Here is a 16,609-nt window from a genome sequence, read left to right as displayed (position 1 = left end):
AATTACTCCGAACCATCGCTTTAATATTTTGGCACGACAGTCTATGGCAGACATGTCAAAGTCAAGGCCCGCGGGCCGGATCCCCACAATTTCCGGAATTCACAATTTCGTCGCCGTTTAAAAAAAAAAAAAGAAAACATAGTCCAGTCCATACAACTTAATTTCAATTTCAAAAGAAATACTGGACTATGTTTTTTTTTATTTTTTTTTTAACGGCGACGAAATTGTGAATTTCCAGAGCACACTTGGCAATCGACTCCTACAGCAGCAAAGATGGCAACATTTCCGGAAAGGTACTGGCTTGATGAAATTCATTCTGGACTCTCTATCCGACCACATAAAGACCTCGGGATACTTCGGTTTGGCTTTAGGGACCCTCTACTCACTACCACGTAAGTGCAATGTTGTTTGGAACTGTAGAAGAGGTATAAAAATAGCGTTTTGTAGCGGCGAAATAATATGCCCTTCTCACTTCCACGCTAACGAGCTTTGACTAAAAACGGTAACATCGAACTTTCTCAAAACACATCCGAATGACATGATTTGGATGTCAACTCAATGTATGTACTCCCAATCATCCGTAAATCGATCTAAAGTGCATTTTACTCCGGATAATTCCTTTAACGATAGTTAAAGATCTCCAGATCAGTGATTTATGCATGATCTGATCCGCCATTTACCATTCACAAAAGCTGGTATTGTGTTTCCTGAATCCTTACATTCAGGCATTCAAATGAAATGTAATTAGCATATAAATATTCTATCAGTGTATGATGCTTGCATGAGGGAAACATCCCAAAACAACGGCACCCATATAAACTGTTGTTTTGAGAAGTATTTCTCATGCAAGCATCATGCAACAATGCAAAAACAATGAAACTATTGTAGGCCTAATTATATTTTACATTAGTAAAGCAGTACTCTGATGTGCATGTTTTCACAAACTTTTGTGAACAATCTTTAAATATTGACTGTTTTGAAGTGCATGTATAGCAATATAGTATAAAAATAATAATAATTGTGATATCACAATCATTTATGATAATTTAATGGGGGGGTGGGAGGAGGGGGTGGGTTCATGTAGGTGGGCCCTATGACCCCAAAGTATGCCTTGACTGGGCCTCAGGTCAAAGAAGTTTGAGAAAGGCTGATGTAGACGACAAAGCAGCAAGGAGGCATCATATGATCATTTAAACAAGTTTTATGACAAGGTCGGTGAGGATGGGAAAAATCATACATTTGTGCAAGCTTTGCCCGCACTTCAGTCACAGTCATTATTCATTTAAACATTAAATAAAATACAGTACACGTCTTGGTTCAATAGGTTACGTGCAGTCATTTTAATATGTTTTAATAAACATTGAACCAGTCCGGCCCTCGGCTTGTAGCAGATTTGTTTTTTTGGCCCTCTAATGTATTTGACTTTGACATCCCTGGTCTATGGGGTTTGCCGTTTTGGTCATACAGTCTATTGTTTCGATGGTGAGTGATGCAGACACAGGTGACATCGAGCGTTATGGCAGTGAAATGCACCGTGATGCAAAGCAACATGACGCAGAACCATAAAAGAGTCACGACACCATAGGAGTGGCGGCGTAGCGGTGGACGCATGGCTAAGACTGTATGACCATAAGCCTACATGAACTTCATATAAATTGGACTCTAGATGGGTTGATGGTTTGGTGTGTGTGTAACATTGAACTATCCGGGAGGTGGGACAGGACTGAATTGGGGTGATTACCATGGTTGGCTGTGAGCCATTCTTTACAGCTGGCCAAAATAATTAAGTGATCAACGAACGACGAGGATTGGTGCAGCCACTGCATAAAAAAGCACCGTGGATCTTCACTACGAGAAGGACGCACCGATCACACTGATTTGAACGCCTGCCGCCGAGATCGCGACCCCCTGAATATCCGTCAGTAGAAGGAATTGGAAAGACCTCATATCAACGTTCTCAACGCACCCGATTTTGCATCATTAAGGAAAGTAAATCTTCCACCGCCAGACGTGATGAACGGCCAACCTGAAACTTCACAACGCACCCGATTCGGCATCGTTAAGGAAAGTAAATCTTCCACCGCCAGACGTGATGAACGGCCAACCTGAAACTTCTCAACACACCCGATTTTGCATCATTAAGGAAAGTAAATCTTCCACCGCCAGACGTGATGAACGGCCAACCTGAAACTTCTCAACACACCCGATTTTGCATCATTAAGGAAAGTAAAACCTCCATGACCTTGAGCATTGTATGAGTGATCTGAGCCCTGTTTTGGGAGTGTATGCGGAAGTTTAACTGACGCTTCTGTCTCGCAGTCAAGGGGGCGGAGACACCACTAGAGGAATCCCCGACAGATGTGTCTGGCCACGCATGTAAAGTGACAGCGCATTGGTGGACCCATCACTCCAGACTGTTTCCAAAGGCCGCGCTTCAATCCTGGGGGTTGGGCCACGAGTGGCACTGGACAATAATATATTGTTTTCCCTTCACCTAGTTCAACTCCCCCTTATTAGTGCATTGTGTGTGACTCATTGCAGGGTGTGGTCAAGTAGCTAGGGGCTGCCGCTGGTACAATATTAGTTTGACTGTGTTACCTACTGACTAATGTTACTTGATATCACGTGTGTGAGTGTGTGTGGTATCTACATTATTTGTGTGCTGTGCTTGGTGTGTAGTATTGGTGTGTAGTGCCTAATATTGCCACTTGTAGTGTAGGCTCAGTTGGGGGAATTAGTATCAGTGGCCCTACCCACGACCTGCTTACCCCTAGGTGTTTACTTACAATTGCCACTAGTCGCCAGTAGAGGGAGCCAATCCTTAACGTGCGTCAGTAGCGAGGCTCTAGCGAGTTATATGTACCCTGCAGGTTGGCTACTCTTCTAGTGTTTCTCCATAGCTTAGCAGCTTGTGTTATCACTTCCTCTAAGTCACCACGTATATGTTTGCTGTGTCTTTTTCACAAAAGGTTGCTGTGTGTCTTATTACCATTTTGTGAGTGATTTTGTGTATTGTAGCTTACCTCTTTAGCCTTCCTTGTTGGGTGCATTAGGCAACCCCTAGTGGCGCCCATATACTTAGATAGAGCCCCTGGCTAAAACGCGCACACACCCCCTATTTGGTTGGTTCTCTCTGTACGGAGCTTAGCCCCATCACAGCCCCTGGTTTAGGAAGGACCATTCCGCTACCGCTGTGCTAAGGTGCTAGTATACTTATTCACCTGACCCGAAGCTATTTATTGAACTGTGTTTTTAAAACTTGATTGTTAATAAACTATATATTTTTATACTACGTTGTTGTGATGTTGTGTGTTTCGAGGGGAGAATAGCCGGTAATCTGTTACCGTTACATAGCTACGCCATGGAGTTGACGCAGAAGCATGTTAAGCCCTTAAGTCATATCAAGTGACCTAGAGGACTGAAATGTGGTCACTTCAAAGATGCTTGTTATCCAGCAGAAAGAAAAAAACAATATTCTACCCTTTATAATTCTGTACCAGTACTTACCAGTACTTCAACAGCGGCCTCTGAAGTAGGCACAGTGCAATGTTGGGGGGGGGGTCCTAGAAATGGCCCATCCCAGATAATGTTAAAACATCCGCCAGATAGTTTAAATAGCCAACAGCATTCATTTTTGCAGTAGGCCTATAATGTAGAAGTTATTTCTCCACTATTGGCTAATTATCAAATGGGCGCTTTCTCTTCGTCCTCTGCAAATTAGCCTACAGGTAGTTTGGTAGAGAGCCATGCATTTGTAAAAATTACATACCATTCACGATTTACAATGTTGTGATAAGTAGGCTACTAACTTTGGAGTTAATTTAAATGCATTCATTTTGAACAAAGCTATGTAGGCTACATCACGCCAGCTGTAGTCTGCATGAACAGCAGCTGTAGTCTGCATGTGTGTGTGTGGAGTATCATTCAAATTCTATGATTGCCACTGATGTGAATGATCACACAAACCAAATCAAATTTTAAAAAATAGCAAAAGTATCGAAATCGAGATTCTTCACTTGCTATTGGTATTGAAACAATAATGTTGGTATCGTGACAACAGGAGTTGGGGATGTGTCCCCACCAAAGCTGAAACCAAACCTACGCCCTTGCCACTAGTGTTTTGATTTGTGGAGGCGGGGGCTGGGCTGAAGCCAACATGTTTGAAGGAGACTGCGAGCTCTCCCTGGCCTGCACACATCTCTACAATGAAACAATAATGTATCTAGGCTAATTTACATTTTAAATAGGTAATCACTGTGTGCTGCTATATGAAAACCTAAGTCAATTTATTAGAGAGACTGTGAGTAAAGCAGGAATGGATGTTTTAGTTACGCAGCAGTGTTGTATAAAGTACTAGAAAGCAATACTTGGGTAAAAGTATCGTACTAGAAAAAGACTTTGGTAAAAGTGAAAGTTACCTTTTAGAATATTACTTAAGTAAAAGTCTTAAAGTATCTGATATATACTGTACTTAAGTATCAAAAGTAGTTTTCTGATATTTAATGTACTTGTAGTATTTGAAGTAAAAGTATAAAGTAAAAAGCAAGCGGTTTTATTTTGAATTTTTATTGTGAACTTTATTTTGGATTTAGCATATTCAGGGTTCCCATATCTTCTTTCAAAGAAAAAAAGAGACAGAAATTTCACTTTTGTATGAACTTCAGGTAAAAATGAAAAAGAAATAACTTATTTCTTAAAAAAATGACCTGCTATAGGGAGAACATTTTGGTCCTGTGGTATGAGCATTTCTAATGCTTACTCCCCAGGTCACCATCTCACTCTCAGACACACACACACACACACACACACACAGGCCACCTATGTCCAGCAGCTACTAATATGCCAGTCATTAGTTGAAATTGAAAAGGCGTCTGTTCATCTTCAAAAGAAGCTGGTTTTCAAAGTTGCCAGAATTCAGTGCCCGGGAGTTTCAGGCCCAAAACAGGCCCACGTTTTCCATAGTGGTGGAAATTGGATAAATGAAGCATCATTTTAGCTCTTATCCTGTAGTTTTTATTAGTACCATGGTTCAACAAATGTGTAAAGGTTATATAATAATTAACTTCAACTGAGAAGTTAACCAAAAATATTCCACTATTCCACAAGTTAACAAAAACAGAAAGAAAGAAAGAAAGAAAGAAAGAAAGAAAGAAAGAAAGCCTTTGCAATGTAGCCTATCCCATGCTTCCACAGAGGCATATTGAACTGTTTAGGCTACATGTTTTTTGCATCTGTAGGCTATATTGTTGTTTGGTGATTTAGCCTACTCCTTTATTAGGCTACACCCTCTTCTGAGCAAACAAGGCATATAGGTTTATCATGATAATGATGGGTAATTGCTCTTTCTTACATTAAATAACTTTAATTTATCCTCTCTACTTGTCCCTGTAGTCATGGCCTCCTCATCACTAATTTCGGGCTAATCATTTTCAGTGATCGACTGGTTGATCTGCTGCTGCCTCCTGATGCTTGTGTCTACTGTAGGGCCGGCTCGGCTATCCGTATCTGAGAAAACTTTCTCAGATACGGCTACAACCCATGCAGAGGATTGCATTTGTGTCATGCACAGAATGCGGAACGTGTCCTACTTTAAGAAAAGATAGACTAACGTTACAAATGTCAATATTTTTTCCTCGACCTGCCCAAAAGTGATGCGGCCCACCGGGAATTCTCCCGATTACCCACCCCGGGCCTGATTCAGTCTTACTCTTCTTGTACTATAATAATAATAATAATAATAATAAAGCTTTATTTGTATAGCACCTTTCATACACAGAATGCAGCTCAAAGTGCTTTACATTTGAAGCATGTAACACAATAATAGTCAGTCAGTCATTGTCAATCACTTTTCTTTGCTGTTTATGATATACTCAGCAACATATCAAAAATATAGAAAATGACGTCATAAGACTGGCAGCCTTAACCCTCTTACCCCCCACAAGCACGCCATATGGCAACTGTGGCAAGGAAAAACTCCCATATTCCAGGAAGAAACCTTGAGCAGAACCTGACTTAATAGGGGGAGCCCATCTGCTTCTGGCTGGCTGCGCCCTCCAATAGTAGCAGATGTAGAATAATCTGAAAATGTAGTCTACAGGATAAGATGAGTTAACTAAAAGCTTTCCTGTACAGGTATGTTTTCAGATCTTTTTTAAAAATATTTACTGAACTCGCCTGCTTGATGTACAGAGGCAGGGTGTTCCATAGTTTGGGGGCATAATGGATAAACGCAGCTTCTCCACTTTGTTTGTGGAGCACTTTGGGTACGATTAAAAGATTAGAATTGGATGATCTAAGTTTCCTTTGTGGTTGATAAGATATTAAAAGCTCAGAGATATATGAAGGTGCTATGCCATTCAGAGCTTTGTAAGTAATTAACATAACCTTAAAATCAATTCTATAGGAAATAGGGAGCCAGTGCAGTTCAGCCAACACAGGGGTGATGTGTTCTCTCTTCTTAGTCTTAGTTAAAAGTCTAGCCGCAGAGTTCTGTATGAGTGCCAATTTCTTTAGATGTTTTTTGGGAAGACCAGTGAAAAGTGCATTGCAGTAGTCTAACCTGCTAGTGATAAATGCGTGAATTAGTTTTTCTGCATCTTGTTGAGTTAAAAAGGGCCGCACTTTGGCAATGTTTCTCAAGTGGAAATAGGCTGTCTGAGTAACTTTACTGATATGGGGCTTAAAACTTAACTCTGCATCTAAGATGACACCGAGGCTTGTTACTTTTGGTTTGACCTGGTGTGCCAAGTTCCCCAGATTACTAAGAATAATATCTCGCTTTAGTTTTGGTCCAACCAGAAGTACCTCTGTTTTGTCATCATTTAGTTTCAAAAAGTTTTTGCTCATCCACTGATTAATGATGTTTTATAAACAAAGTTTGGGTGGAGCCTTCGGGATGATTGACAGCAATTAACTCACCCACTGCCGCCGCAGGGTAGGCCTATTTAAGCCGACCTCCTTTTCCATACGTCACACGCTCCGACGTTCGCGAAATCATTCAGTCTGCGTATTGTTCACATTGACAAGACAGCTCTCATGGAACTGGAAATCCACCCAGCGCCAGCAAGGCGTTGACCCTACCCACTGGACAGTGGCTCGCATCCGCAGCACTCTCCATTCCCGCGGCATCGCGTTCCGTATGTCGGATAGGAAGTTCCATCTCCTCCGCCTTCTAACGCAGTCGGATAACCCGGTCTTTTCGCCCTCCCGCTCCCTCACTTTGTTTTCCTCCCCAGACCAGGAAGCAAGCTGCTCCTTCTGGCATCCCGACGCGGTTCCTTCCGCCGGCCATTCAGCCGGACGAAGCACACACCACCAGCCACCTCGCGAACCGGGCCTGCCGACAGCACTTTCCGGCACCACACGCTTCAGAGCGTATCATTCCGCTGCTTCAGCCACAGCCACTGCCACGTCAGCGGCTCAGGCCCATTCCCGCCGCATCTCCGCCGTATTTCCGGGTCCAACCCCACTTCTCCAGACGGCCCCGGTAGCGACAGCGTCGCTACTCCCCCCACTCCTTCTTTCCCTCCCCCATCCACCTCCCCTAGCCAGGACTCGGTCCAGGCCTGCCCCACCTCCAGTCGTTCCGACGACTGCTCCCTCCCTCCCCCCTCTCCCCCCTCCCCTTTCCATTCCGGGAGCCACGTCTGTACAGCACGCCTCAACTCACGAAGAGTCAGCTCGAAGAGTCACCTCACTAGCTCCCCATCTCTCTTGAGTTGAGATGAGTTAGCGAGCACCTGGTCTCAGTCGGCGCCGATAGCGACAGCGTCGCTACTCCCCCCTAACCCTCTTTCCTTCCCCGTCCCACTTCCCGCGACCCTGTCCCAGGTTGCTCCCCTTCCGGTCGCGTCAGCGACCGCTCCCTCCCTCCCCCCTTTTCTCCCTTCCCATCTCTTCCCCGGCTCCGCGCTAGACCAGCCCGCAGCAGCGGGTCATCAGCACTCAGCGAGTGCTTCGGACCACGACGTCCCGTTCCGGCAGCAAAACTATTCTTTAGCCACAGCACAGGCCCTGCCACCGCCTCCTCACGCTGCAGCATTCGAACCACCACCCGTCACAGCGTCCACCAGGAACCTCATCTTGTCAGGTGCAGACGTAGACCTTTCTACCATTCTTCCCTCCCTTCCTATTCCCTCTCATAACCGGGATCTAGTTTGCGGCGAACTGGTTTTTTCTCTAAAAAATTCTGGCCCAGCATCAAAAACCCTGTCATTTCCCGAGTTCACCGTAGCTTTTACCAACTACACAGAAGTCGTCTGTTTCGTGTTCTCCAGTCGCCGCAAATGACTAAGCTAAATGACTACCTGGCCATCATCGCCGGTACCACCGGCTGTTTTCAGCAAAATGCGCTGCCAGAGTCGGCCTCTGGAACTAAAACCCCTACTGGGGCGCGCTCGATATGGAGCTCCATAACCGCGTTTTCCTAGGACTTAAGCCATCTTGTCCCCTCTGCAATAGCCCCAGTCACGGCGCGGTCGAGTGTCCACTAGTCAACTCATTCCCCAGGGCCGCCCTTTCATCTCGCATCTCCTAAACTGCGCTCAGCAACCCCATCTCTCGAAGACGTCGTATCTCTAGATGCCCAGTGTCTGGCCGATATCAAACTATGGAGGATGTTTTAGACGAATGGAATGGTCTGTGCATGTTCTACGACGACTGCCAATCATCTCCAGAAGAGCTCCAGTTGTACACCGACGCAGCCCCCTCAACAGGCTTCGGAGGCTTTTTCAAAGGGCGCTGGTTTGCATCCCCGTGGCCACTCGAGTTCAGAGAGCTAACAACTGGAAACGAATCATCAGCCGTGTTCGAACTCTACCCCGTAGCCATCACGGCCCTACCTGGGGGAATGAGTGGACCTCCAAGAGTGTGATAATCCACAGCGACAACGAAGCCGTAGTGCACGTCATTAATAACGAGCTCAAAATCGCCTGCGCTTTCCCCTCTTAGTAGGCGTCTAATCTGGATAGCAGCCAGCTACCAGCTTATTATAAGAGCCGCGCACGTCCCCGGTTGCCACAATGGAATTGCTGACTCTCTCTCTCGTCTTAAATTCCAGAGATTCAGAAGCTCGGCTCCAGAGGCGGACCCAGCTCCCCAGCTTTTCGGAGACCATCTTCCCATAAACCACCCCCTCAGCTATCTTCAGCCCATCACGGCCGACCTAGCCCTTCAAGCCCTCGCACCCAGGACCATGCAGTCCTACTGGACTGCTTGGTCGTGCTTCAAACAGTTCCACGCAAAGCACTCACTACCATTTCCCAGTTTCGATGCAGTCACCATATCATCATTTATCACCTACGCCCACACTTCACTCGGGATCAAAGTTTCTTCCATTAGAGTCTACCTAGCTGGCATTCATTTCTTCTACAAACGCCCCCACGGCTCCGAATGCCCCTTCTCCGACACCAGGATAGGCTTGTTAATTAAAGGTATCCGTAGGCAACATCCAGTCCCCCAAGACTCCCACCTTCCCATTACCTCAAGCATTCTCGCCACCCGCCTCGCTACCCTTCGCAAAGGGTCATGTCACCGCATTCCGATTCCACCATCTCCGTTATGTTTCTACTGGCCTTTTTGGGCTGCTGAGATGTAGCGAGTTTACATGCCCTTCGTCTCTCTTCATTCCCGATGTCCACCCGTGCATCGCAGATCTAGAGCAGCTAGACCAAGACACCATTCGATTTACCATCAAACAGAGTAAAACCGATCAGTCCCGAAAAGGACACTCCATATCCATTTAACTCCGCCTCAGATCTTCAGCCTTTCCAATACCTATCTCACTACATCTCATATCGGTCAGCTCAAGCTTCGTCTACTAGCCCGCCCTTCGTGTCAGACGAAGGGCTACCCATCACTCGCCACAGATTCCAGACACTCTTAAAAACCATTCTAGTCAAATCTGGTTTTCCCGCGGATCGCTACTCCGCACACTCCTTCAGGATAGGAGCTGCCACAACAGCTGCGCTCAACGGCTTATCGGAGCAACAAATTAAAATACTGGGCCGTTGGTCCTCGGATGCCTACCAGTCTTACATCCGCTCCAATCTAGCGGATTTACGACTCGCTCAGCAAGCACTTATGTAGTTGGTAGCGGCCTTTCTCTGTGATCTTTTGGGGTGCAAGCGGTCATCGCTCTATCGCGATATCCGCTCCAGGCACTCCAGGACCACGGACAGCTACCTTGCCAAACACGCACTTCTCCCATACATTCTAGTCTAGCTGAAGCAATCATATAGAAGGGCGAACTAGTGAAATTATGTTTTATAAACAAAGTTCGGGTGGAGCCTTCGGGATGATTGACAGCAATTAACTCACCCACTGCCGCCGCAGGGTAGGCCTATTTAAGCCGACCTCCTTTTCCATACGTCACACGCTCCGACGTTCGCGAAATCATCCCCCCTCCTCCCCCTACTCCTCCATTTCACCAATTGCCCTGTTACTCATCCTCCTTACACAGGGGGGTGCAAGCGGTCATCGCTCTATCGCGATATCCGCTCCAGGCACTCCAGGACCACGGACAGCTACCTTGCCAAACACGCACTTCTCCCATACATTCTAGTCTAGCTGAAGCAATCATATAGAAGGGCGAACTAGTGAAATGGAGGTTAGGCATGCAGTGAGGGAGCAAAGGCCATCTGGGTTAGTTGGCTCCACAGAAAGATACAATTGGGTATCATCTGCGTAGCTGTGGAAGTTTACATTATGCTGACTTATGACGTTTCCCAATGGAAGCATATATAGAGAAAATAGCAAGGGACCAAGGCAGCTCCCCTGGGCCACACCAAAAGGCAAGTCATGTTTTTCAGATACATGATCTCCTAGACTGATATAAAAATCTCTGCCAGTAATGTAGGTTTGAAACCAGTTGAAACCAGTACTGAAGACAAGTCCTGCGATGCTAAATAGCCTTTCACTGGCCGCTGATGCAGGTAGCTTCACAGAAAGCTGCCAATGTACAGAAACATTTCTTGCAAATATGGCCACGGGTGAATGACGTTCTCTTCACCACTACCCTGTTCACCGAGTTCACCACTATCGTTGGGGTGGTCGTCTATGATAACGGGAGGACAGTACGGGAGGACAGTATGGGAGGACAGTAACACATTACTTTGTAACTCGTTACCCCCAACACTGATTCCTGCATACATGCCCATTCCTGTAGAAAGCCTGTTGCCCAATAACATGTTCATTTAAAAACAGGATGATGATCTGTAGTTCAAAACATCATCATTCCATACCAAGCATTGAAGAAGAAGAATTGATATATTGCTTTTATACAAAACCTTTTACAGATCAAACTGGATATAACACAGCTGATTTGACATTGTGTGAAGGCTTGTTTAATTGAAGTGCTTGATGACAAAAAAGATGAACACCGAACACACTTATTATCAAATGAACTGCCCATCTTTCTCACACAATATGTGCCATAAATGATGCCACACACTGCCACTTTGTTTCGTCAGCTGAAATAACCAGAGTAGCCCATCTCTGTACAGGTTACTCTTCAAGAGTGTGACACTTTGAAATTTAGGGTGCTGTTGGAGTTGTTGCTTGTTTACTCTAAATCCTAGAGTATGCTTGGTGTGGCATTTTACAAACACACCATTATTATTATTTTTATCTCATTTCAAATGCTGGTGTCCAATCGCATGTTAGATTCACAGAATGTTTCATGCCAGCAGGCAATACACATCTGACACACCTATCAAGTGTGAAGTCGGTCGGTCTAATGGTTCAATCGAGATATGCAAAAAACAGACAGACAGTCATAAAGACAGACGTTCCTGAAATTAAGAATTTCAGAACACTTAAGAATATAGGCGCACCAGAGACAGAGTTCTTCTGTTTTGTGTCTTTTGTCTGTCCAAACTCTTAGAATAACATTAGAACCTTTAAGTAATGTTATCTACACCTACCAGACCGGGCTGTTGTGTCTGTAGTCTGTCCTCTGTATGGTAAGATCCGGCCCTCTCTCCTCTCCTGATCAGACACACCCACAGAGCAGGAGAGCCACTCTGACTCAGAGGAAGAGTAGAGCAGCCAGGAACTCACTCCCATTAAACCATCATCATCTGAGAAAGAGGCACAATTATAAGACACAGTAATCATACAATCACTACTGACAATGTTGGTGCTCTGCTCACAACCTTCCATGCCTAGCTGAATACAGGCTCTATGAGACATGTAGTTACCATAAAAGGGGTTGTGACTGAAGTTCTGTTTGATCCTCTGGGTGTTTTTGTCTCTCCAGGTGAGTGTGGGCTTAGGTGACCATCCATCTGATGCACAGCTAACATTCACTTGTCCTCTTGTTTCAGTGATGCCAACTGACATGACTGGAATAGACCCTGTGACTAAGAACAAACCAGCATCATGAACATTAAATAGTAGACTTTACATTCCGAATACTTATCCAAATAGAACCTTACACAGTTTAGTTGAAGTTTATTTTTCCCTTTTTTAGGATACAACACTTACAGGGCTGCTCACCACTCACGTTACTGATCAAGTCAAACAAGGGCTTAACCTCTCTATTCAAAAACTCTACTATGCTTCTCTGCTCATGCATATAGCTGGAAACTGCATCAAAACAAAACTCCTTACACATGATGTTCAGTGTTACACAAATAATCCATAATTATCCTATCATGTTTGAACCATCAAACTCACCTCTGACTGTTAATATGACGCTGGCCTCCTCGTACTCCCTTCCATTGTGAACGTAGCACACATACTCTCCTCTGTCTGCTAGTTTGAGGTTCTCCAGTCTCAGGGACGCGTCTCCCTTCTGTAGTCCCGCTGTAAAGAATGCCCTGCCCCGGTACCGAGGGTCTGCAGGCTCCTCGTTGATCTTCCAAAACTTATATAACAGAACCGGGCTCTGAACATGATTGGGTCGGTACCAGCGCACCTCTTCTGGGTCAAAAGAAGAGGAAGCCACAGAGGACAGAACCACAGAACCTCCTAATGGAGCAGAGATCGGACCCTCCGGCACCAGGAGGGAGAAGGTTCCTGTGGAAGAAGAGATCCACATTTCTCTGTCTAATGTTATAAACATTGCTATAGGTCAGAGAGAGACAGACAGACATATACCAGTACTAATCTGACCAAGAACTTGAAACAGGCTGTGTGAATCTCTCATCTACAGTAATGCAGCCATGTAATGTCATCTGGAGCACTCTTACCTGCAGTGGTTTCCCTGCATGTGGCAAGCACAATGAGACACATCCAGGTCACTGCCATAGCTATGAGATAAAGTAGATTATTCAATGCAGTAGCCTATTTATGTCATTAAAAGTGCAGTCAGTAATTGGTCAGGAGGTTGTGATTGTTTATATTCATGGTTATATTTAAATGTATTAACAGATGTTTTTTTACAAAACAATATACATTATATAAGTATAAGTATAAGTAAATATATACTCTTTTGATCCCGTGAGGGAAATTTGGTCTCTGCATTTATCCCAATCCGTGAATTAGTGAAACACACTCAGCACACAGTGAACACACAGGGCCAGATGTACTAATGCGTTTGCGCCCACTTCAGGCGTATTTGTTTCGCAACGTGCGTGTAAAATCATTGCGAGGTATGTTACAGGCCGCAATGATGTAAAAGCGCAAACTGCCTGTCGCAGGAGCTGAAAATGGCTAATTGCGTTTTTCGTGTCATGCATATGCATTCATTGGAGGATCCAGGGTAAAGTGGGAGTTTAGCATAAAAAGATAGGGGGGGAAGCGTAAAGAGCGCTTAATTATGTATTCCGCGGTAGGCTATGTACGAAGACTGCTCCTGAAAGCGCACGTCTATTCTGCGCCTAAATACTTACGCCTTGTTAATCCAAATTGCAGTTCAATGCGTCAATAAGAGAACTTTTCAAAACCAACAGAATCTATTTAGAGCACCAGTTTTTGTGGTGAAAGTATTTGTACTACCAGTATAAGTATATATACTCTTTTGAGTCCCGTGAGGGAAATTTGGTCTCTGCATTTATCCCAATCGGTGAATTAGTGAAACACACACAGCACACAGTGAAGCACACACTAATCAGTGTGCAGTGAGCTGGCTGCATCAACAGCGGTGCTCGGGGAGCAGTGAGGGGTTAGGTGCCTACTGGTCGGGGATTTGAACCGGCAACCCTCCGGGTACAGGTCCGAAGTGCTAACCAGTAGGCCACGGCTGCCCAAAAGCAACCTTAACTTTCGTTGTCTTACTTTCACTTTCACATCATTCACTTAAACTTTCCTACTTGCTAGATTTGACCAATCTTCCATAGCCTACGTGCACAAGTAGTTTGAGTAGGCTAGAACTACTGATCTTCATAAAATTCAACCAAGCAGTGGAATAAGTAAGCGATAATGGACTCCACGGTGGTCTGTTCACAGAAGTTAATGCACTACGAGGTTTAAACGGCCCTCCCACCGTGGAGTCCATTATCCCGCTTATTCCACTGTTGCCACTTGCGTTGTGTTCATTTCCTGTTACAATTTAAACGTTTTAATCGCTAAAACTGTCTTGTTTGTAGAACTAATTTCTTCCGACACATATCAAATCATTTCTCAACTCACAGGACAAACTGCCGTTACTAGCAAAGATTCTAGAACAGAGCTCTGTTCTAGAATCTTTGGTTACTAGTTCTAAATGGATGGTTGCTACGGCCAAAGGCCAGTCGTTAGTTCTATCTCTCCCGTTGTCAAGCGGGCGTATCCCAAGATTCTGATGAACTTTAGCTTTGAAACATCGCTTTTACTAGCCTGCTGTCATCCATCTAGCTAAAAGCCACCTCCGTCATATGCTACAATGTTGCAATGTTCTGAACGTCTGCATTTTACAGCTCGGATGCAACGTGACAGTTAATTTAAACTTCACAACGAGTTTGGCGAATTAATAAACAAGTGTGATACGGCCAAAAAAATGGATCTACTTCATAGGTGTGCAGATAACATACGGTTAATGGTCGTTCTAAATTACGTAGGACAATGGGAAATTCAACCAAGCAGTGGAATAATCAATGCTACTTCACTATGTAATCAGTTTCACAATGAGAAGTGAACTATGTATTTTTGAGTTGGAAAAGTCAATGTGTTTAGTCAATTTCACGTCTTATTGATTATTTGGATTTACAGTATAGAAAATGTATCAAATGTATGACTATGCATTTAATGTAAAACCCTTACCTTAAAGCGGGGGTCGATATTTAGAACTATGGCAAGTTGTTATTCCCTAACTTTCTTGTACAAGCTGTAGCCTAAATGGGTCATGCAGTGTTCACTGTACACAGTGTGTGATAAACATACCTGATATAATAGGTGACATATTACTTTCGGTTTTTAGGCACGGCTCACTCCACCAAACGATGGACTAAAATTAGCATTTTCTGTGCTGAAATAACAATTTGATTTGAATCTGTAAGAATGTTAAAACCTAAGCCTTTACTAACTTATAAGCACTGTACTTTTTTTTACAGTGTGCACCACATTTCAATGACAGATCCATTTACCTGTCCATCCATAAATCAGAAGTTGAAATATCTGACTACCATAGTAAGCCTATTTAAGCATTTTCTAATTTCTCTCTCCCATGCAAGTGTCAGACTCAATACTTGTCACTACTAGTTGTTTCTGTAAAGCAACAGTGGTTTTATTAGGACCGCCCAATGTTTTATCATGAGTCTCCTCTTGTTGTTAGTTTAGTTTAACATAACTGTGTGGAGTTTATTTGTGTTTGAGTCTCTCTATTTTGAGATGTTTTGTGGTTACCTATTGTTGTGTTCTAACACATAGGCCTACTGGACCATTTTCAATCATTTTTGTCCCTGCTAAAAATGTTCTGGTCAGAAAAGTTGTTTCATACTATAAACCTTCCCTTCCCTAAATTGACAGAAGTACAAAAAAGTGTCTTAATGTTTTCATCATACTTTAATGATGCCATTCCTTTATCTCAATGCTTCTGATTAGCTCCTAAAGTGTGTCATCACAGATTATTCAACACCAGGCACAATGAATATGTGAATGTTATTAAACACATATCCAGCTACAAATGTGTGATGGAAACTGCCTTATTAAATACTATAGTAAAGGCAACCAAACCAAACAGGATGCATCAGACTTGAAGATCTATACATATCTGGATGTTATTGGACTGAAATTGCCTATTTACCAAGATTATTAGGCCAGCTATTAGATGCCAGGAGTGAGGAGTCAGATGAATGAATTTACAGTTTATTATTAACACGATTAATGGTCAACTTAATTGATTTATTCATGTTATAGTAGGCAGCAGTCTGATTGTGTTGTCACTGCAATCTGAAGCACCTGCCACAGCTGTCTGTGTCCAGTCCTAGTATAAGCGCTGCCATGACCAGGGTTGGTGGAGGGAGAATGCCATCTTGGGATACTATCATCAGGGATATGAGGTTGACTGGAGGCAAATGTGATCACACAACAGAGTGTCTGCTTTCTCTCCTCCTTCCACGGCTGCTGCTTCTCCTCTCCTTCATCCTCTTCCTCTGATCCTGTGTTCTAGCATTTTGTCTCTCCTTCACCACTGATCTCTCTTATTCATCTCAGATTTGGGTTTATATCATTTTGAGTCTAATATATATGT

At 44.0% G+C, this 16,609-nt stretch overlaps 1 protein-coding gene across 1 annotated transcript in view; it reads right to left on the bottom strand.

Moving 5' to 3' along the window:
* Positions 1-15,277, bottom strand: part of LOC121715629 (butyrophilin subfamily 1 member A1-like) — a 28,079-nt gene extending 12,802 nt beyond the window's left edge. Inside the window, exons 1-5 of the mRNA XM_042101502.1 lie at positions 15,181-15,277; positions 13,191-13,250; positions 12,676-13,017; positions 12,198-12,359; positions 11,922-12,077 (exon numbers count right to left, since the gene is read on the bottom strand). Coding sequence (XP_041957436.1) covers positions 11,922-12,077; positions 12,198-12,359; positions 12,676-13,017; positions 13,191-13,248 — 718 coding nt within the window. The 5' untranslated portion in view covers positions 13,249-13,250; positions 15,181-15,277. The remainder of the gene's footprint in view (positions 1-11,921; positions 12,078-12,197; positions 12,360-12,675; positions 13,018-13,190; positions 13,251-15,180) is intronic.
* Positions 15,278-16,609: the final 1,332 nt, after the last annotated feature.

The sequence above is a fragment of the Alosa sapidissima genome, chromosome 1 (assembly GCF_018492685.1).
Source record: "Alosa sapidissima isolate fAloSap1 chromosome 1, fAloSap1.pri, whole genome shotgun sequence".
NCBI lineage: Eukaryota > Metazoa > Chordata > Actinopteri > Clupeiformes > Clupeidae > Alosa > Alosa sapidissima.
This window is presented reverse-complemented; position numbering and strand designations above follow the sequence as displayed.